The following is a 21,860-nucleotide window of genomic DNA, read 5'->3' on the forward strand; positions in this document are numbered from 1 at the left end:
TTACGTTTTTGCTAGCTGTATACACAAAGTTGTTCTTTGCTGTTTCATTTTGCCACAAAAAACGTATAACAGCCACTTGTTAGCGTGATATGGCACTTTTGTTGTTGTTGTGGTCTTCAGTCGAGAGACTGATTTGATGCATTTCCATGCTACTCTATCCTGTGCAAGCTTCTTCATCTCCCAGTACCTACTGTAACCTACACTCCTGGAAATTGAAATAAGAACACCGTGAATTCATTGTCCCAGAAGGGGAAACTTTATTGACACATTCCTGGGGTCAGATACATCACATGATCACACTGACAGAACCACAGGCACATAGACACAGGCAACAGAGCATGCACAATGTCGGCACTAGTACAGTGTATATCCACCTTTCGCAGCAATGCAGACTGCTATTCTCCCATGGAGACGATCGTAGAGATGCTGGATGTAGTCCTGTGGAACGGCTTGCCATGCCATTTCCACCTGGCGCCTCAGTTGGACCAGCGTTCGTGCTGGACGTGCAGACCGCGTGAGACGACGCTTAATCCAGTCCCAAACATGCTCAATGGGGGACAGATCCGGAGATCTTGCTAGCCAGGGTAGTTGACTTACACCTTCTAGAGCACGTTGGGTGGCACGGGATACATGCGGACGTGCATTGTCCTGTTGGAACAGCAAGTTCCCTTGCCGGTCTAGGAATGGTAGAACGATGGGTTCGATGACGGTTTGGATGTACCGTGCACTATTCAGTGTCCCCTCGACGATCACCAGTGGTGTACAGCCAGTGTAGGAGATCGCTCCCCACACCATGATGCCGGGTGTTGGCCCTGTGTGCCTCGGTCGTATGCAGTCCTGATTGTGGCGCTCACCTGCACGGCGCCAAACACGCATACGACCATCATTGGCACCAAGGCAGAAGCGACTCTCATCGCTGAAGACGACACGTCTCCATTCGTCCCTCCATTCACGCCTGTCGCGACACCACTGGAGGCGGGCTGCACGATGTTGGGGCGTGAGCGGAAGACGGCCTAACGGTGTGCGGGACCGTAGCCCAGCTTCATGGAGACGGTTGCGAATGGTCCTCGCCGATCCCCAGGAGCAACAGTGTCCCTAATTTGCTGGGAAGTGGCGGTGCGGTCCCCTACGGCACTGCGTAGGATCCTACGGTCTTGGCGTGCATCCATACCTCCTTATTAGTTATGTGATCTACTCATCTAATCTTCAGCATTGTTCTGTAGCACTACATTTCGAAAGCTTCTATTCTCTTCTTGTCCACGTTTCACTTCCATACATGGCTACACTCCATACAAATACTTTCAGAAACGGCACTAACACTACAAATTTTAAACGGTAAACCTACAATCTTTTCCACGGCATGGTTCATCATAAAAATGCATTTTTAACTTAGTTTCAACCTTGTTGTTGGTATATTTTAGATATGACTTTTATTAAGTTCAATATGCACAAAGGTGAGTATTGTGTACATTGTTCCGCGTAGTCAGTGCGTACACAACTTTCCCACTAGAGCGCGCCCCGCTAAGCACAACAGCGCTCGTCCGTGTCCGCACTAAGAGATGGTGCTGTGTTAGAGACGGCCCAAATTCTGCTTCCGCCGATCCGCGTATTAATATGTAAGCAACCAATGAGATTGCTGCTAACGTAGCACCTTTTCTCCTCGCGGATCACACACGCGCAGTGATACCTGAACGCTTGAGGTATTATAACGAGTGTACAGACCTCCGATTAGTCAGTTTGCCTTAGTCTGCATTAGTCTGTAGTCAAGTTTCAGTCTGCGCCTAATAAGATTATGATATTCTTGTACATGGCCATGATGAGAAATGTTTAGACATTTTGTCAAGTATCAGAGAAATGTGAGAATAAGATTAACGTACCAAGACCAAGGGAACTTCAGATTGTCAATTGTAAATAGCATCCAGAATCAAATTATGTAAGGTTTATGATTGTTATTATTTTAATAAATGTATGTGAAAATTAATCAAGTTCTGTTTAAAGTTGGTCACCGTCAACCTGCTACTCTAAGCGTGCAAGTGGCATTTATATCGTCTGACCTAACGGCAGAAGATAAACACGCCACGATAAGAACGCGAGACATATTGCTGACACTCGCCTACTTTGTTAGAGCGACAAGTCAAATAATCTGATGGTGTGTGTACCGAAGGTCTTACACAGTACGGACACCACAGTGAGACACTGTATATTACTCTGTACCATGTAGGTTAAACCTGATGATGCGGCTTTAGGCCGCGAAACCGGTTGTGTATCGATATAACAAGCGTCCCAGCTGTCAGCGGAATTCTTAACATTACGCCTTTCAACAGCTTGTTATGCCCGAAATATAAAATACGTTGTACAGAATAGGAATTTCCTCTCTCGCTAGCCAGGAGCAGCAGCAGTGGATTGCCACTGTGGAGAGTTAATGTGAGGCGCGCTGCGTGTTGCAGATCCGGTCGCACTGCTCGTACCCGTGCGAGTGCGGCCCTCGGCCGCCGTCGTGCCCGGCCGGCGTGTCGCTGGTGCGCGACGGCTGCGGCTGCTGCGCCGTGTGTGCGCGCCAGCAGGGCGACGCCTGCGACGGCACCGCCATCTGCGACGAGCGCCGCGGCCTCGTCTGCCAGTACCCGCACCGCACCGCCTCCACCGGCGTCTGCCAGGGTGAGCCACTCTGCACTGCTCTGCCCACTCGTCATCCCCAGCACCGCAACGAAGGCATATTGAACTTCTTGATGCAATAATTTACCAACAGCCGTATGTTTCGTAGAAGTTTATTTTATTTTATGAACTCCTATGTGCCACCAGTTTCGGCATTACATTGATGTCATCTTAACGCCCCACTTGTCATAGTCGCAAAATCGCTATACACGTAAAGGACAATATAACTGGATCCGTGCCGGCAGGAGTGGCCGTGCGGTTCTCGGCGCTACAGTCTGGAACCGAGCGACCGCCACGGTCGCAGGTTCGAATCCTGCCTCTGGCACGGATGTGTGTGATGTCCTTAGGTTAGTTAGGTTTAATTCTAAGTTCTAGGCGACTGATGACCTCAGAAGTTAAGTCGCATAGTGCTCAGAGCCATTTGAACTGGATCCGTGAATCAATCGTCCTGCAACAGTTCTTGGTGGCCAGGCGACACAGACTGGAAAAAAGTATACTTGCGGGACATGAAAAATAGTCCAATTGGTTTTGCTCTACTGCTAAATATGATTTCACGTTTGGGGAAGAAATTGAGTCTGTAATTGGCAGAGACAGAAGTGAAACAGGAGACTCTGAAACCTCCATCAGCGGTACAGTTCTTTTCACAGTGGTATGAAGGAAAAAAAAAGACAATACAATATGGTTTTACAATGCTTGCAATTTTTACTGAGGTGATAAAAGTCATGCGACAGTGATATGCACATACACAAATGGCGGTATTATTGGGCACGCAAAAGGGCAAAGCATCAGCGGAGATGTCATTTTTACCCAGGTGATTTATGTGGAATGGTTTCCGACGTGTTTATGGCCGCAGACTTCGAATGCAGAATGATATGTAGCGGCACCACCGTTTAGCATAGGGAAAGTTAGTTTTGTTCAATATTCGGAGCACGATTTACAGCCAGGTGCGTGCCGGATTGCAGTAAGTTACAGAGGTGCACAGCCGAATATAAATAGGTGCCATTTTCTAATGAGATTGATTCAAGTGTGGCAGCTCTCCCCCACGGCGGGGCGTGTCACATCGCCGCGCTACACGCAGCAACAGATGGGGCGACAGCGTCCCAGTCCACAGCGACTCGTTGGTTCGTCCCTCTGAGGCCGACGTGGGGTCCTTAGCCAGCCAGTGGCTGGCCTCTCTTCGGTTCGCTATCGTGGACACTCGTCTCGGCTCCCGACACACTCCAGAGACTTCCAAGGCGAGGGCCATACTCACGAACACTAGATAGTGCGCACTTGTTGGTCGCCGCGATCTCAGCCACGCCAGTAAGGAGAAGGATGCAGCTGGCCGCCCACAGCTGACACTGAGCAGCATTGAGTCAGCTGCTGATGCAGCCATCCTGACTTCATTGCAACTCAGTGGGCCAGCCAAGGCCGGCACGACAGCGTTGCGTTGCACAGGCCGCTGGGTTACTTCCTCAGCATTGCAGCGCCATGTGACGCAGACCGAGGTGAACGGAGCACGGTAGTGGAAGTGAATAAATCATTTGGAAAGTTCTCGCCGAGTTTCATTTCGCCATATTTGGTGTCTGATACCGCAACAGGTAGTTGGAGCTAGCGATATATTCCGAGATCCAAAATGTCAAGAGTGTGCCGAAAAAACTAAATTTCAGGCATCACTTCTCACCACAGACAACGCAGAGACTGACGGACTTCATTGAATGACTGAGAGCAGCGGCACTTGTGTAGAGTAGTCAGTGCTAACAGACAAGCAACACTGCCTGCAATTACCGCAGAAATCAATGTGGGACGTACGGCGAACGTGGCGAACATATCCTTTAGGATAGTGTGGCAAAATGCGGCATTAATGGGCTGTGGCAGCAGGCTACCGACGCGAATGCCTTTGCTAATAGCACTGCATCATCTGCAACGCGTCTCCTGGGCTCGTGACGACACCGACTGCGCACTAGACGACTGGAACTCCGTGGCTTGGTCAGATGAGTGCCGATATCAGCTGCTGAGACCTTATGGTACGGCGCAGACTCCACGAATTCGTGGACACAAGTCGTCAACAAGGCACTGTGCAACATGGCAGTGGCTCCATAATAATGTGGGACTGGACTGGGTGGTCTGGTCCAGCCGAACCTATCACAGACTGGAAATGGTTAGGTTCGGCTATTTGGAGACCATTTGAAGCCATTCATTGACTGTAGGTTCCCAAAACAACGATGGAACTTTTATGGATGACACGGCACAATGTCACTGTTGCTCGAGTTTAGTTTGAAGAACATTATCGACATTTAGAGCGAGTGATTTGGCTACTCTGATCGCCCAACATGAATCACATAGAACATTTATGGGACACAGTCTAGAGGTCAATTAACGCACAAATCTCTGCGTCGGCAACACTTTCGCAATTATGGATGGCGATAGAGTCAGCATGACTCACATTTCTGCAGGGAACGTCGAACGACCTGTTGACTCCATGCCACTCCGAATTTCTGCACTATGGCTGGCAAAAGGGGGTCCGACACGATATTAGGAGGTTGCGACCGAACCGCCGAATCTTTCCATCAGTAAATGGGGTATGTTCTCAACTGACTCGGTTGTTTTAACCCCCTCCACTGACAGAATGACCCGCTTCCTACTTCCGTATGTATAGAGCCAATACGGACTTGTAGCTGTCACGCCTTTGCGCTTACTGCTACGTATTTTAACCGTAAATAGCTCAGTCCTAATGGTAAGAGGTAGTAGTGGATTCACGTTATTAATCTTCGAATACAACGCAGCTGCCACAAGCTCAGCTCACTTTTACTCCACTCCTACCCTCGCCATTGCACCACATTAACTAGGTGCTACATGGACCTTGCTAAATTCACTTGCGTATACATTTTTTGACCGTTACTCGCCAGTATTTACCTAATGATTAGTACACTCCTAACCGGACTATTTCCCAAAGAGCTGTGATGATTGAACGGGTTCGATCCACGGCCTACAGTGCCCTACAGTTCACACGGTAACACTGCCTACCTGACCCACTTAACTTGGTAGTGAGCTTATGTATCCAATCACCACTGCTAGCAGCAGTGGATAATCCTATCAGCACGACGAGAGCAGCAGACTTACCGTCGAATCCTCCTGAAAATACTTATAACTACGGTCGCCAGCTCTGAAGGAGCAAAAGAATAAATCAGTTTTTTGGCTCGTTTCAAAGTGAAACGGCTTGAGTTGAATTTAAACTTAATTCTGAATATTACTATTTCTGATCATTCTAGGTGATTCTACAAAGCAAATACTCTCTCAATTTCTGTGAGTTGGCTTGGTAATTACCACCAAGACAATTTAAGCAACTTAGGTTAACAAACTTCTACCCTTCAACTTTTTTAATGATTTTGGGATATTACTCTTTGGACAATTGCTATAGAATTAGTTAAGTGACTTTACTTGAAAGGTTACTCAGAAAAATTTAAGTAACTATAAATAGGCGACTCATTCTGGTGTGACCATTGCTCTTTTCAACATTCTTATACGCTAAAGTATTCTACAACCAAAAGAATTGTAAATGAAAGAGGCGATGGTGGCCTCAGTCTGATTTCACTACACTATGTTTCAGGTTACTACACTTTACAATGAACGACATGCGTCGTAATTTTACTCATTACTATATTCTGTTCTCTGCACTTGCACAAAAGAAAACTGGTATTCTCCTTTTACATGTATACAAAGTTCGACTTAACAATTGCAAGCAGTCTTGCCTTGGGTAGACGTGTCGGTGCTGGTGGTGAGATGCATGTGGCTAACGCAGCTCTTCACGCCTCATGCCCTCAATGGCGGCTGGAACTACGAGCTGTACCATTCGTATAAGCTACTGCACGTCCGCCATAAAATCTGGGCGCAGGAACTCTTACAATCAGCCCCAGTGGCATAGAGACGGCTTCGACAACCATTCGTCGCGTTCTACTCCACAAACGGCGACGATATTCGCCTCTTCGCTGTTGCACAATCACTTTTGCGTGAGCACAGTTACGCACGTCCGGTCACGTCAACACTCCCCAGGCCATTCCATTGTTCAGTCCCTGTGTCTCCAGCTACCTCTAGCTACCCTCTTATCACCAAGAGTGGGGGCGTTCCCCTACCACCTTTTCACCGAAATCATTTAGTATTTAAGAATATTTATATTTATTACCCTGGAGTTCATACCAGTCATAATAATTTACTCCTAGCGCTTTATAACATTAAATCATACAGTAATAACTTATAATTACCAAGAAAAAGAATACATTTGACTCCGAGAGCTTAGTGCATTGTCTGACAGGCAGCGCTAATTCCCAGTTTCGCCAATAGATGGCATCAGGGTGCACTCCCTAGCAGTCTCACACCAGCGCGCCCGTTTCTGACGCGCGGGCTCGAAATTACTGACAGCCCACCATCATTTCAGTTCCGTTACAAGGTATCCCATGACTTTCACTAGAAAACTTAGGTGGTCGCCATTTTCCTTCAAACACAGTTCTTTTACAGAAGTTGCGCATCACATATACCTGGACTATCACTAGAATTTGTTTAAGTTCCTCCCCAACTGGATCCTTAAAAAGTTCCTTGATGGTGTGTGGTGGCTTACATCGCAAAATCTGAAGTTTCAGGTGATTCCAAAGATATCACACGCTGAAAAGTCAGGGGATCTTGAAGGCTAGAGAGTCTCCCCGTTCTCTGAATTTTAGTTGACCAGGAAAGACATTGTGTACTGCGTTAGTGGAATGCCGTGAGCTATTGTGTTTGCAGTTACAGGATCAGCAAGCTGTCGCGCTGGGAAATGGTTCACAGTAGTAAAACTGCTGCAATCGTCTGAATAAGTACAAAGGCCCTGTGATTCCAGTCGATTATACGCTATTCCACATTAGTACTTTATGACTGTCAAGTGGCGTTTCACAAAATATTGCAGTATTTTCACTGTGACCAGTATGAAAAGTTACCTTGATAACAGAGCTTAACACAATATTGGCCCCATCGCTGTCGATGAGACTGCCGCATAGGCCTGGGTTGTCGTTCATTTGTTCCGACAATCCCCGCAAACCCATAGTCTATTTGGGATGTCGTCCACATTCTGTTTTTGCCCTATCTGAATTTTATATGCGTTGCTAATATTCGCCATTCACTGGGGTGAGATATGTGAAGGTACTTGGGTGCAGAACTCCTGGACGGGGCTGAAGGCTTCTTCCGCTCTTGCAACATCCTTTTGGTATGCACACGCGATTTGCAACTTCGACCACTCTTTCGCATCGTATTAACCGCTTCTTCAATGTTCTGCACCCACACATTGATACGATGTGCCTCCGGGCCTGGGGCATGACGTGCAAGACTGTAATAAGCACGGAACAAAAGTGGCAATGGAGCTGTGGTTGTTTCTGTAAAACACCTTCATGTCAGCATCGCGTTGTTCACCGGTCCATGACGCCATCTCAATTCAAAATCGATATCAGGGTCACTGGAAAAGGTTTGTTGTCAGATAACATCACTCGCGTTATCTGATTCGTAACGTAGCATGCTATTTCCAGTGCTGCCAAATCGCCCGTTTCACTGCCGCAGCATGTTTTAGCCGTTATCTGTTGAGCAGCTGCTCTTATATTCATATCATTATAAGTGTTCCAGAGATGATGCCTGTCAAGTTTGTTGGTCTGGGCGTACACACAGACATTAATTTTAAAACAAACCTTTATTGTTTCTGCAGTATCTTAGCTATTGCCCATATCTCTTTCCTCTTTTAAATTACACCCATCTTCAGTGGATTATTTATTTTACTTACCAGACTCACAAATTCTAAACATTTTACTTACAGTTGCCTGCCTACTCATCCAGAATGTTTCTTCTCACCTACGCACACGTAGATTTTGGAGGGTATATGTGCCGAATTTCCGGAAGTGAAGTGGAACTGGGTCTCCTAATCTAAGGGCAACATGAGAAGAAACGTAGACTTTGTCAGGACGCACCACTAACTACAACATTACATCTATGTAAAAGCACATACGAACTGTTAGTCGCCCGAGGCGGAAGACAAGCGCTGTTGGTGCTCCACAGTTTTCGCAGTTTTGAGTGTGACAAACCGATGCTGCAATGCTCCCTTTCGGCTCATGAGAGTAGACGGTGTCACAAATATAGCTAGGTAAAATCCGTGCAATTCTCATTTTTATCTACACATAGAAGCTGACTTCCGAATTTTTCTTACTTTGATTCCACGTGTGCCAGACTCGTACCCAATTACAAATTATAGATACTAATATTTCACTCTTCGAGTAAGTTCCACATAATCTTTCCCTGATTGTGTCAGTACATCGCGATATATTATGTATTTTCTAGCATTTGCCAGTGTATGGAAAACTCTTACTCTGTAGTGAACTGTAAACTTAATTTTTGTTTTTTATAAACTTCTAGCAAGGGAATCCGTATCCAAATCACACCTTCCGTAATCTCACTGTATAACTACTCTAGAAACAGGTATATTTTTGAGAATTTCCAAATATATATTTTGAGGATTTTTCGTGGGTTCCTACTGACGTGCACAAATTACTTCGGCGTTCGTGATTTACAGTTACTGTTCTAAGAGTCTTTCACTCCAAATTTCAGTCAATATCAATGGGAATCAACATACATTTTTGAGAATTTTCGAAAGATAGGAGTCTTGTGCATATCCTATTTCGAAGTAATTAGCGATTTAGTTACTGTAGCACATATACGTGTAACTATCATATAGTAATACATCTAGTTTTCCCTTTCAATAGGAATCAATATTATCAGCATTTATCTAATACACTGGTTAGCCAGAAAATGATGGCCACCTGTCTAATAGCCGGTATGTCCATCTTCGGCACGGATAAAAGCGGCGGCGTATCGTGACATGGAAGCAATGAGGCCTTCATGGCCGCTGGAGAGAGCTGGCACCTCATATGCAGACGCAAGTCACCTGATTTCCGTAAATTCCGAGGAGGGGTGGGGGTGGCGAGGTCCGACACCACGTTCAATCAAATTCCACATGTTTTCGATCGGGTTCAGATCTGGCAAGGTTGGGGGCCAGCACATCAACTGGAACTCGCCACTGTGTTCCTCGAACCATTCTATCAAACTGCTGGCCTTGTGACATGGCGCATTATTTTGTTGAAAAAAGCCACGGCCGTCGGTAACATGACCGATCTGAAGGAATGTAGGTGGTCTGCAAACAGTGTAAGATACTTCTTGGCCATTATGGAGCCTTGCACAAGCTCCACTTGACCCATGGGTGCCCCCGTAAATGTTCCCCAGAGCGTAAAGGAGCCGCCGCCAGCTTGTCTTCGTTGAGCTGTACATGTGTCGAGGAGGTGTTCCTTGGAAGACGACGATTTAGACCTTTCCAATCGGCATGATGAACAAGGTACCGGGATTCATCAGACCATGCAATCGTCTGTCATTGCGCCAACATCCAGTGCCCATATCACTAACAGTTGCCGATGTAGCGGTGTTCTTGGTTTCGCCACGTGTTTAAAATACTTCCAATTTCCGAAATGCTCGTGCAGAGCCTCCGGGCCATCACAATCTGCCCTCGGTCAAACTCAGATCGATCGGTTTCTTCCCCATTCTACGCACGGACAGGACGCGCACTGGCGCTACATGCAACGTGGGTGTATGTGACTAGCAGTCATTCCTCGCTAGGCGACGCTGCTATCGCGTGGACGGGTTTAATCAATAGTAGGTCGGTGGTGATAATGATATGGCTGATCAGTGTATGAAAGTTACTTTCGTGTTTGTTAGAAATTGTAACCTCAAAAAAGTCTCAGGATATTTGTTGCACAGGTTTTTCGGTTGCCTTAGTATAAATCTCGTTTTGCGTACTAATTTCTTCAGATCCAGAAATTGAATGAGAATCGGCTGGCTTATTTTCAAGTTCTGAAAAATATTGAACAGCCCACAATGAGCCCGCATTGTGAAAGTACTGCCGAACACGGAATCAAATAGTTGACGTTCGTAAGCAGCTGGAAATCGCTGTGACTGCTACCAAACGATTGGAAACTGATGCGAGCGTGGGTGTTTCCAGAACTGAGAGTCGGGTACTACATAAACCTGTCTTCTTTACAGGAAGTAAGGGATCCATCACTATTCGTTCACTTGACTGTGAGTTGTGCGTGAGTGGTAGGGCTAAGCGCCTTCTACACGGGAGACAGGGACGAGGGAGAAATAAGTGTGAAATTCCGATCCCGCTAATCAACAAGCTCGAGGTACCATGCGTTTCACTCGAACCTAAACTGAGCTAGAGAGACTCGAATCATATTGCTGGAAACCTTCTGTGTCCTGTGTCAAGAGGTGGCAAACATAAAAGATTAATAAGGTTTACTAATCGACTAATCGCTAGCCGTTGAAGCGTACGGCGGGAAATGGCACTCCTTAGAGAAACCCCAGCAAGGGATGTGAAGTAACAGCTGGTGCACTTCAGGTGTATGATAGGGGGCCGCACTGAAATTGTTGAAGGGGGGGGGGGGGAGGTGAGCGGGTGTACAGAGCGCAACCAACTGTAGGTCGTCGCACACGTTGGAATAAATTATGCTTGTCGTCTGAGCTATGGGGACATTTTTGGATATTCCAGTGACTAGTAGAGAAGTTTCACAAGATCAGCGTTTTGACAGACTGCTGTATTAGACACCAAAAATATATTAGTTTCTCCTAGATGGCTACATAACTACAAATCAGAGTCTAAATACAAGTCACCAAGTTGATTCCGATCACAATAAACACCATTCTCCTCGAATGTAGAGACTCTGGATAAAATACACAATTTCTCTAATGGTCACTTTGAATGAACGTTCAAACTGGACACGTTGTATGTTAATGATTCAGAATCCTAGCCAGGATAGTCAGAATAGTTGTCTGAGAAATCACTCTGAGGTTACTCCATGACCATTGCTAGGCAACTAACGGATAACGATAATACTAGTCTGAAGTAACTGCTGATCATTTCACTTCACTGGTGTCACAATTCAACAGGAGTTGGGTGGCTCTCTAAATACCGTTTGAGTAGAACATTACTTAATCCATTCTATTTTCGTAAACGTGATCATTGCAACGAAACAGTGCGGCGATTTTGACATGTCACCTGTCCGATTGTAGCCTTCTGCGAACCAATGTGTTGCTATTACACTACCGGCCATTAAAATTGCTACCCACGAAGATGACGTGCTACAGACGCGAAATTTAATCGACAGGAAGAAGATGCTTTGACATGCAAATGATTAGCTTTTCGGAGCATTCACACAAGGTTGGTGCCAGTGGCGACACCAACAACGTGCTGACATAAGGAAGGTTTCCAACCGACTTCTCATGCACAAACACCAGTTGACCGGCGTTGCCTGGCGAAACGTTGTAGTGATGCCTCTTGTAAGGAGGACAAATGCGTACCATCACGTTTCTGTCTTTGATAAAGGTCGGATTGTAGCCTATCGCGATTGTGGTTTATCGTATCGCGATATTTCTGCTCGCGTTGGTCGAGATCCAATGACTGTTACCAGAATATGAAATCGATGGGCTCAGGAGCGTAATACGAAAGCCGTGCTGGATCCCAACAGCCTCGTACCACTAGCAGTCGAGATGAGAGGCATCTTATCCGCATGGCTGTAACTGCTGGTGCAGCCACGTCTCGATCCCTGAGTCAACAGATGGGGACGTTTGCAAGACAACAACCATCTGAACGAACATTTCGACGACGTTTGCAGCAGCATGGACTACCAGCTCGCAGACCATGGCTGCGGTTACCCTTGACACTGCATCACAGACAGGTGCGCCTGCGATGGTGTACTCAGCGACGAACCTGGGTGCACGGATGACAAAACGTCATTTTTTTGGATGAAATCAGTTTCTGTTCACAGCGTCATGATGGTCGAATCCGTGTTTGGCGACATCACGGTGAACGCACATTGGAAGCGTGTATTCGTCATCGCCATACTGGCGTATCACCCGGCCTGATGGTATGGGGTGCCATTGGTTACACGTCTCGGTCACCTCTTGTTCGCACTGACGGCACTTTGAACAGTGGACGTTACATTTCAGATGTATTACGGCCCGTGGCTCTACCCTTCATTCGATCTCTGCGAAACCCTACATTTCAGCCAGCAGGATAATGCGCGACTGCACGTTGCAGGTCCTGTACGGGCCTTTCTGGATACAGAAAATGTTCGACTGCTGCCCTGGCCGGCACATTCTCCAGATCTCTTACCAATTGAAAACGTCTGGTCAATGGTGGCCGAGCAACTGGCTCGTCACAATACGCCAGTCACTACTCTTGATGAACTGTGGTATCGCGTTGAAGCTACATGGGCAGCTGTATCTGTACACGCCATCCAAGCTCTGTTTGACTCAATGCCCAGGCGTATCAAGGCCGTTATTACGGCCAGAGGTGGTTGTTCTGGATACTGATTTCTTAGGATCTATGCACCCAGGTTGCGTGAAAATATAATCACATATCAGTTCTAGTATAATATATTTGTCCAATGAATACCCGTTTATCATCTGCATTTCTTCTTGGTGTAGCAATTGTAATGGCCAGTAGTGTGTAATGCTGATGTTTCTGGGCGAGGAACCCGAGGTACTTGACTATACCGATGGCAGGCCTCAACCCTAGGATTCATCATCCAGCCTTGCGACTTCTTAGATTTGCGCCATAGATCTGAGAACTATATGGACCTCTAAGTGCGTGTTTAGTACACTTCATAGGCTGCTAAACAGGTAGCTCACTGTGTTTTGAGGTGCATACACGACTTTTGAGATTAGGTGACTCTCAGTCCAGTCCAGATAACAATAGTTGTAGGGGACATGGAAGTGTCAGTATAAGATTCAGAGAAAGGTTCACAACTTGGCAGAGTGTCAAGCGTCCAACTGATTAACTGACGAAGAATTCACAACAAAGCGCCAGGCTTTGAAGCGCTTTCAAAAAGCTGCAGAGTTCAAGATACACTAAGTACAGAAATCTGTTTAAAGCCCAAAACCGATAGAAATGAGATACTTGGCAAAAATTTAAGTGCATGTCGAAATTATAGGCTAGTGGTAAATGCACGTAGCCTGTTAGTGTCAGTTGACAAGAAAGCCAAGCTCCAAAATGTTCCTTCGCAACTTGCTTAACATTAGAAATGCTGCTGCAGACTTAAATGCTGCCATAGAGGGTTCAGCAACTTTATGAATCGATTTCAGAAGGTCATTTGATTGTGTCAGCTGTCACCATCTACACTTAAAGCGATGGGTAATTTGAAACGGAAACATATTATTAGTCATTGTGCAGCATCAGCAAAGCATTAAAAGTAAACAGGTCGTAGAGGAAGCCCTTTGTCAGTGGTTTTATTCACTCGTTCTCTTCATTACTTTTTGCCGTTCTAAAAGAGAGTAGAGGTTTCACATACCAGGAAGAAACCTTGCAGAAGGCTAGTATGCAGGTACTGTATAGTTACGAAGACCACACACATAGAAAAAATACAGGGATTACTCGCAACTCGTAAGTGATTGCATCCAGGTGGATAGAGACCGCAGATAAAATGAAAATTATAGACACACAATTTATTAAAAAATCAGCAAGAAGCTAGTGCTTTAAATTGCATAGTATGTCGACAATTCATAACAGGGAGAATGCAAGCATACTGATACCAAGAACTGAGCATGCTACAAGAAGTATTATGTAGAAACAGTTTGGAACTACCAATAGTATGGGACCTCGCACACGTATGTCAAATACCAGCAGCAATTACTAGCGCGACTGTAATGTGAGTACAACCTCCAGAGCCGACGACTCATGCATATGCCAGTGTTAACACCACAAATCAGCAATACGACTGAAATGTGACAATCGGCACTGGACGTTGGCCCAGTGGAAGAGCGATGGGAGGGTGCGAATCCGTCGTCTTCCAGGAGAACAGCTCCTTAATACCTGTTCTGCCTGATGGAGTGAAGCTGGCGGCGGCTCCACTATACTCTGAGGAATATTCAGGTGGACATCCATGGGTCCAGTGCAGCTCGTGTAAGGTAGCATGAGAGTACAGAGTAAATCTTGCATATAGCTTTACAGATTGCCTATGGAGTGGATGTCTTAAACTCATCGATTTTGGAGCAAAAGTTATAGCCATCTTCATGCGAGAAATGCTAATTCATCACCGAGATGCAATAAAATTGCTGACAAAATTCATTGTAGAAGAGATAGAGTGACAGACTAAAGAGCTGCCAATCGATGTTTATGGCATAGGACTTTTTGCCCCTTATCGTTATGTAAGTAGTGTAATCTAGAAGACGCGATACAACATTGACTGTATGTTGAGAGAAACGCGGAACCTGGCAATGGACAAGACAGACACTAAATTACATAAGAAAACCAGTGAGAATCGCATACAGCCCAGAAAACATCTTATTTTTCGACAAGTCATTCTACTCAAAGACGTATGCATTCTACTGGCTCGTAACGATTTATACATGGTACGTTGTTAAGAGAGCCAAAATAGACAGCGAGGACTATTAATACTTCCTTACTACGGAGTTTCACAAAATGCTTGTAGACAGGAAATACTAAAACAGTTTCAACCGTTTTTACAAAGTAAACGCAAAACGAAAATTTCAAGAAGTAATTATTTTAGCGAAAGACGAGCGTATTATTCCGAGTAAGGGCTACCAGACTGAATAAAAAAAGTTTCTTGCTTGCTGCCTAGAAGACAGCGCTGGACACGATTTAGCTACCGTAAAATGGGGTTACTTAAGCACAGTTTTTGAACCTGCAGCAAGCTATGTTCTTTTCAGGACACAGGCTTATTTTGCTGTGAAAGAACTTCATGACCAAATCTGGCTGTTGTTTAGGATTCTATGAGCATTAAGATGGTTCCAAAATAAAATAATGTATGTACTGATGTTACCGTATTAAGTGGAGTGAATTTACTACAAGCGCATATCCCTTTGAAATAACGTAGCAGGGACTTTTGTACAGTTCTCATTCCATAATTAACGTTTCCTCATATTATCAAGAAGTGGCGAAACGAGTTTATGATAAAAATAATAATCATGTTTAAGATTTTCCAACAAATTTTTGTGTTTCCAACTTTACCGTTGTCTATATGAAAGATCAGCAGAGAAATTGTAGACACAACACCAAAAGTGATAGACACTTATCACACGGTAAAGACCAGAAATCCTGAAAAACTTTTAAATGGGAATAAATGTTACCTAGTATCTTCATCTTTTCTTTGACTATATCAGCCTATGACCATACGCAAATAAATCCACTGAAACTGAAAAGAAATCACTTTTAATAAAGACTGGTAAAGTGATAGGTAGGTAAGTAACAATCTAACAATAGGTAAGTAACAATCTAACAATATTTTAACTTCGTATCAACCAAATAAATTTCCCTCCTAGAAACTTGTTTACGTGGAACAAGTTTGAGAATTATCTGTGACAATTTATAACAAATTTCGTCAACTGGAGGGGGCCAGCTCCAGAATTTGCCACACTTTAACACATACGAAATGCTGATGTCTTCTCCATCAGTCAATACGACACGCCTTAGATAGTGTGGTCGCTCGTCGTCAGCAAGAATGAAATCTCCCATTTCTATGGCGAGATCTGTAATGGCTTCAGAACTGAGGTTGGTATCAGCTTTCTGATCATTTTCTCCACCCTCTCGACTGCCACTCATTAAGCAGAGCTCTTTCATCATAGGCAAATGATCTGCACTTTCTGCCTAGCTCAACGAATAATCGCAATTTTCAAGGTCGCTGTCGTCCGTAATTCGTTTTCCCTTTCTTCCCCTTCGGTTTTTGGGTTATTTCTTGAGTTTTTCAGAGTTATTCTTATATCCATCTAGTTGGATCAATAGACAGAACTTCACAACTCACTCCTGAACTGAATGGAAAAAATCCATTGTTGACCAGCATAACTAACCTAAAGAAACTTAATCCACGCGATGAAACTGAAATCTCTCGTCAAATTTTTGAGCTACGACAAATTATCAGACTACGTTTAGAACTAAATAATATCAGTGGGTGTAGTCTTGTGATTTCCAACAAAAGCAGATGCTCCTCAGACTTCCACTATAACGGAATATTATCAGTAGCTGTTGTTTTCTCGTTTCCAACAAAAGCAAATCCTGGAGCATTTGCATTGCTGATAATTTCCCGAAATATTTCCATATCTATAACGGTGGCTCCTGCTATATCCCACATAATGGCAGAGTGTGTTGCGCGTTCCTGTGCCCAAGGACAGGTTAAGATGAACTGATTTCGCTTCCCAGAGAAACTTCTAGATTATTAACAGAAGCACACCTATCCTCACAGCTTTTAAATATTCGCAGGAACTCTCAATTAGAAATATTTTGATTTTAACGGATAGCAGAAGCTTCCTCCACGATGCAGACGCTTACTATTCTCAAGAAAACTAACCCACTAGCAATGCATGTCATGAAAATTACCAAGGAAAACGAATATCTTTGGAAAAAAACAAAATTTACGTGATCAGAGGACATGACAACATTAAATATAATGGAACGGGTCGATGACGTAGTGAAAATTATCGCTCAAAATGGCGCTTTCAAATTCATTAACGCCATCAGACCTGAGGACTAAACTATACTGAAGAATAGGATGGCGGTGGGGAGGAGATCACCATATTATCAGTACGCATCAGAGGGAAAGATTACAGTCAAATATAGCCAAGCATTCCGTCAAAGTCGCGGTTCCACATAATTAAGACGAATAAAAAGTTTATAAGTCCCGTAATTCGCATGAGATTTAATTATTGATCTGTCCCTAGCCATCTTCAGCGAAGAAAATGTGGCGGAATAACGGTAAGGTCATCAGTAAAAATTTTTTAGTGTAAACAGCGTGCAAACCATGAAATCGATATTATATAACTAATCCAACGTAATTAAACATTAATAAGTACTACAACAAGGCACCTTCATCAGAATAATATCGCAGTTTTAAAACTAATTATGTAATTCTTTGATAAATGCAACCTTATTCGGTAAAACTGCAAAATACTGGAATATTGAGCGATGGCTGTATGACCGTCAGGCCAAAAGTCACCACAAATAAATAAAAGAACGTATTAAAACAGAGTTTAACACTTTTACCGCTACGTACAAAAGTAGCTCCATTTTATAGTATTAAGAAGGAAGTTATTACTTTTGCAATTTTTTTCCTACAAAAATTAGAGATCCGAAGAGGCATCCTGTAACTTAATTCATTTAAGCAAATAAAATTTTCTTTGATTATTTTAGTTCTAACGAAAAAGGAACAGTTCTAGAAAAGAGAAAGAATAAAAAAAGTGCTCAAGTCCTTACTTTTGTATCTTTGAAAGCAGGAACACTTTGAAAACTTTTCTGGAATTTAATTCCACGCGTTGGCCAGGTTAAAAGCAGCATGGCTATTTATTTAAAACGATCTTTTAGTCGAATCTCCACAGCTCCTTTACTTAGTTCCGGACTGATTACGACCCGACTCACGAAGCCTCCTTCGCAGAATCGAAAACAGAAAAGCATTTTGAAAATACTAGTGATTATGTAAAAGATTTATAAGACTATTAACCTCACAGTGAAACTTTTGGTCGCACCTTTTCAAGGAAATGGTCCTTTCCTTCGAATATCCGACGGAGCCTGAGGTGATATCTGCGGCTTTCGTGGTGATTCGACGGCTGCTAAGCGCTGCTCGCGAGTGAAGCAGCACGTCTGTTGTTATGCCGCAGAGGAGCTGGAGGGGTGTGGTGGGTGGGAGGGCCGCGTAATCGGCTTGGCCGCTTCTGCGGGTCGCCAAAAGGCTCACTCCGGCAGCGCTGGCCCGCCGCTCTCGTCACGTACGGTCGCCGTCTCTGCGCACAATGACAGGCCTACTGCGCTGTGTCTGCCGAGAGAGTACACACGGCCGTAATTAAAATTCGTAGGATTCCTTTGAAGTAACGAAAATGAGTCCGTTTTTACGCCAGAGCGTAAAGAAGTAGAACCGCGTGTACGAGTTGGCGTGTAATTGGATTACATGGCTTTCTTTCGCGAGGGAAAAACTGAGGAGCATTTGGAAAAGCTCCCCAAATTCATAACTGTTGATCATGTTTCCCTTAGTGAACTGGTGAAATATTTTGTTGCACAGAGGCAGCAATGAGTCCACTGTAGTTCTCACTACATAGAACCAGTGAACCCTCCGTATCACGGTATATTTAGTTTGATATAGTTTCTCAAAAATACTAGGAGAAAATGTTCCGAGGTGGTTTTAATATCAATCCTTTTTCCTTGTTTTGTATTGATACTTGTTGCTTAATAACTAAACTCTGCCGCGCGGGATTAGCCGAGTGGTCTCGGTTGCCGCAGCTATGGACTGTGCGGCTGGTCCCGGCGGAGGTTCGAGTCCTACCTCGGGCATGGGTGTGTGTGTTTGTCCTTAGAATAATTTAGCTTAAGTAGTATGTAAGCTTAGAGACTGATGACCTTAACAGTTAAGTCCCAAAAGATTTCACACACATTTGAACATTTTTTTTAACTAAACTCCCTTATCGATTTGAACATAGGTACGCGATTAGGCTAAAGTTACACGACCATTTTTTAACCCACCAATTCTACGGAAGTTAAGGCAACGTTTCCTTAAGGTAGACACCTGGCTGTATCATAAATTAAATTAAATAACGTAACGTTTTATGTGTTAAAAGACGTAGCTTTTGGAGGAGTCAGCTACACAATATATTCATAAAGGACTTTCCGTTTTAGCGGAAAGACCACAACAGTGCGTTATTTAACACTGTTACTCAAAGCTCATGTGGAAGATACCACTTCCGCCTTTTAACGCAAGAAATTTGGCCCATGTACCTACGTCTGCTGTGCGACTTTGATGACGAGTCTGACGGAAAGCTGCGTTTATTTCAGTACCGTATAGCCACATCATATACCACAACACTATGTCCATATCTCTTGCGTTATTTGCCTGGGTCAAGAAACGCCCGTGTAGCCTTGTCCCTGGATTGAATAACTCTACGGTCATAAAATTCTTGGTTGTGGATGGTTTATTGTCAATGACAATTCAAACAAAAATGACGTTTTATAAAATGCCTACTCCATCACTTTCAACAATTACGATGGAGAATATCAAAGCCAGTTCGGCTATATTCGTCTTGAAGATGGTTGACGCGAAGGAAGCCGCAATATCGAAATCACGGATAAAAACTTCGAGAAGTTATACTATACAGTGCACTAACGGAGTAGATGTGGTGTAAGATGCAGTTAAGGAAAATGATATTGCAGATGCAGGAACTATAACTATGAGATAGGTTTTTAGGAGGTAGCTGCCTCATTTTTTTCAATTGCAATGGCTGTAAATGTCCCAGTAGGGTTTGTAGCCTTATAAAAAATTCAGCTGAGGTTCTATACCGATTAGTTACTGTGGACGAGACGTCGACACTTCCCTACTCACATAGATGAGATAACAACGAACTAATGGGAGGAAGACAATACATAAATATGCGCCAAAAGAATTAAGAACGTTCGAAAAGGAAACATACCAACTATAAACGCATCTGTTTCAAAGCTTTTGGTAACCTTGATAGCCACTTAAATTGAAGAGTCCAAGATTATAATAAATTGAAATTTTTAAACTTATTGTCACATGAAAACTGTGAACAATATTCTAATCAGTTCAGCGAAAGCAGCTTCCAAGGACTCTTAGATACACGTGGAAAATTCTTCGGCGCTATTGAGTTGAAAAATGAGCTGCTTGTACTGAAGAGTAGTGAATAGTTGAGAAGCAAAACCATGAGTGTACTTCGAAAACTACTGAGCACTAATTCAGTGCTAAGCAAAGATTGTCAGCAATTTCATACTTTAGTGTCATCAGTGTACACAACGCTTGTGGGTACGTCTTCAGTAGAAAGGTCGTTTTCAGCCCTGAAGAGAATCAAAAGCTACTCTCGGAATTTCCCTAGAGAAGACAGACCACCGCATCTTAAAGTTATTTCAATAGAAGCTCCAAAACAGTAATATTTATTTGAGGAGATGGACTCCAAATTTTCTTCCCAGGAACGGAGACTGGAATTTTAGTTCTCTTAATCTTGCAGAGTTGGCCTAACGAAGTGTAAAGGAGTAGTCCACAGCTAGGAAGTAGTTGAAATTCCATAAAAGCTTGCTTATAGTAATAAAAGCTGATATTACGTTAGTTATTTCTTTACATATTCCTTCATTTTAAACTGTTACCAGTTGTTATTCGAATCTTTAATATCTATTCTTTTAATTTAAAGTATTATCACTTGTGTTATCGAGATAAACTTGTCCCTTCATTTACTATTGTTTATTTAAAATTTTAATATTAATACCATCATTTAATTAAGTGTGTATATACACATATCTTGTTGTTGTTGTTGTGATCTTCAGTCCTGAGACTTGTTTGATGCAACTCTCCATGCTACTCTATCCTGTGCAAGCTTCTTCATCTCCCAGTAACTACTGCAACCTACATCCTTCTGAATCTGCTTAGGTCTCCCTCTACGATTTTTACCCTCCACGCTGCCCTCCAATACTAAATAGGTGATGCCTTGACGCCTCACAACATGTCCTACTAACCGATCCCTTCTTCTAGTCAAGTTGTGCCACAAACTTCTCTTATCCCCAATCCTATTCAATACCTCCTCATTAGGTATGTGATCTTCCCATCTAATCTTCAGCATTCTTCTGTAGCACCACATTTCAAAAGCTTCTATTCTCTTCTTGTCCAAACTATTTATCGTCCATGTTTCACTTCCATACATGGCTACACTCCATACAAATACATTCAGAAACGACTTCCTGACACTTAAATCTACACTCGATGTTAACGAATTTCTCTTCCTCAGAAACGCTTTCCTTGCCATTGCCAGTCTACATTTTATATCCTCTCTACTTCGACCATCATCAGTTATTTTACTCCCCAAACAGCAAAACTCCTTTACTACTTTAAGAGTCTCATTTCCTAATCTAATTCCCTCAGCATCACCTGATTTAATTCGACTACATTCCATTATCCTCGTTTTGCTTTTGTTGATGTTCATCTTATATCCTCCTTTCAAGACACTATCCATTCCGTTCAACTGCTCTTCCAAGTCCTTTGCTGTGTCTGACAGACTTACAATGTCATCGGCGAACCTCAAAGTTTTTATTTCTTCTCCATGGATTTTAATACCTACACCGAATTTTTCTTTTGATTCCTTCACTGCTTGCTCAATATACAGATTGAATAACATCG

At 43.7% G+C, this 21,860-nt stretch overlaps 1 protein-coding gene across 1 annotated transcript in view; it reads left to right on the top strand.

Moving 5' to 3' along the window:
* The window catches only part of LOC124774897 (CCN family member 4), a 410,531-nt gene that overhangs the window by 290,680 nt on the left and 97,991 nt on the right, over window positions 1–21,860 (top strand). Inside the window, exon 3 of the mRNA XM_047249560.1 lies at window positions 2,448–2,658. Within this exon, the coding sequence (XP_047105516.1) occupies window positions 2,448–2,658 (211 nt within the window). The remainder of the gene's footprint in view (window positions 1–2,447; window positions 2,659–21,860) is intronic.

This window comes from Schistocerca piceifrons, chromosome 1 (assembly GCF_021461385.2).
Source record: "Schistocerca piceifrons isolate TAMUIC-IGC-003096 chromosome 1, iqSchPice1.1, whole genome shotgun sequence".
In the NCBI taxonomy this organism is placed as follows: Eukaryota; Metazoa; Arthropoda; class Insecta; order Orthoptera; family Acrididae; genus Schistocerca; species Schistocerca piceifrons.